This window comes from Myzus persicae, unplaced genomic scaffold, assembly GCF_001856785.1.
Source record: "Myzus persicae strain clone G006 unplaced genomic scaffold, MPER_G0061.0, whole genome shotgun sequence".
Lineage (NCBI taxonomy): Eukaryota > Metazoa > Arthropoda > Insecta > Hemiptera > Aphididae > Myzus > Myzus persicae.
This window is the reverse complement of record NW_019102986.1, coordinates 1-1817: the sequence shown is the minus strand read 5'-3', so window position 1 is coordinate 1817 and position 1817 is coordinate 1. Positions and strand designations below refer to the sequence as shown.

The 1817-nt window shown below is 29.4% G+C and overlaps 1 protein-coding gene across 1 annotated transcript; it reads right to left on the bottom strand.

Annotated features, from left to right (window-relative positions):
• Window positions 1-398: 398 nt before the first annotated feature.
• Window positions 399-979, bottom strand: LOC111033535. Its single transcript, XM_022314316.1, has 2 exons — window positions 795-979; window positions 399-723 (listed from the first exon to the last, which is right to left on the bottom strand). The coding sequence occupies exons 1-2, from the start codon at window positions 897-899 to the stop codon at window positions 427-429; spliced, it is 402 nt and encodes a 133-aa protein (XP_022170008.1). The 5' UTR covers window positions 900-979; the 3' UTR covers window positions 399-426.
• Window positions 980-1817: the final 838 nt, after the last annotated feature.

Below are 1817 nucleotides of genomic sequence, written 5' to 3'. Positions count from 1 at the left end.
TACTACCAAGGACCACTTCGACAATATTTTATAGGTCGCAGACAACCTCAACTTTACCAAAACTAGGAAGACCTTTTTTTTGCATAATAACAAGTATAATATGGTTCCTCAATAAGTCTCTAATGTTTTTCACTATTTAAAAAAAAAAATTAAGTGACAATTTATGGCACCACAGACCACCAGTTGGGAACACTGCTATAGACGGTCATACACTAAGAACAGGGATTTAGTTCATTGTTCCAACATTGGAAATATCCAATACACTGTATAGTGCATACTAATTGATCTAAAAATCTCAATCAAGATGCATGTTATCTTTAATACATAGGAAGACAATTTTTGAATAATATGAATAAATACATAAGGAAAAACTAAACAGAGAAATAAAAACAACAGCCTTTATAATAATTTTGTTTATTAGTCCAATTATGCCTTAGCTTTACCGGTCGATTTTGCTTTTGGTGCAGCCTTGGTAGTGGGTGCAGGTTTTTTAACCTCAGCCTTAGGTTTTGGCTTGGGTAATTGTTTCTTGCACCTCTTGGTAGGCGGAGCACCACCACGTGCAGCAAGTCGCTTTCTATACGCTTCCAATTTCTTTTCATGAATTTCACGTAAGCCCTTGACAGCAATAACCTTCTTGGCCTTGATTTTGGCAGCACGCAACATTTTCTTTTCATTGATGAAACGTTTCAATACTTTTTCACCCTTCTCAGTGGTTGGTCTCTAAAAGTATTAACAAAATTAACCATTTGTATGCCTACATAGTTATATAATAGTATGAATGTTTTACTTACACCTTCTTTCTTGGCCAAGTAAGTTTCACGAGCCAGTGTTCTTAATTTGTTTTCATTGCTTGCAACACGTTTTTGAACTGCGATGTAAGGATTCAATCGAAGCATGGTACGTACATGTCTCAATGGGTTCAATTTACGAGTGCGACGCTCTGATCCAGTCCTAAAAATTAAACGGTTAAAACATTATTAATATTAATTTAATTTCTTCTCTTGTTATACAAAATACTAATTGATATTAATTAATTTTAAGTAGTTGGATCAGGAATTAAAACAAAGCATTTTTTTAAAGATCATCATTATCTACTAAAATATTATCGTCATTTCCAACTTCATACACTACTCCACAAAAAATTTTAATTGAACATACAAAATAATTTTGTATTATATAATTATAATATGGACTTAGCTTGTTCTAAAAACGTATTTACTATTTATTAAATATATTCAATCATAAAATAGCAGGACAAATAATTTAGCTTGGTATAAAATCTATTGGATCTAGAATTAAAACAAAGCAATTTATTAAAGTAATCATAATTGTTTTATCAATAAAAAATAATCATCATATCCAACTAATGTTTAACTTATTTTAGTAGTATGAATATTATTGGTTTACATTTTACTAGTGATAAAAAATAAATTGCATAGATCAAATTGAATTGATTGGATCAGAAATTAAAACAAAGCATAATTTTATAAATCACTGTATTTTCAACATCAAAATTTACATCATATCCAACTTTGAAATGTCAAAATGACCAGCAGCATTTAATATTAAGTTTATGACAGAAAGAGATTTTAATGCAATCACAGTAATACATGTTTTATATGCAATGAAATAAGATGAAACAAGTATATAACGATATTTCCAAGAGTTTGTAATCATTTTGTATACACTCAAGATTTCAAGAGTTAAAATAGCTAATTTAATTTGATTATAATAATCAGAAGTTTGTTAAACCTGGATATTATCATATAATATCAAGAACACGGACCAAGCATTTTTCTCATCATAATTTAGTC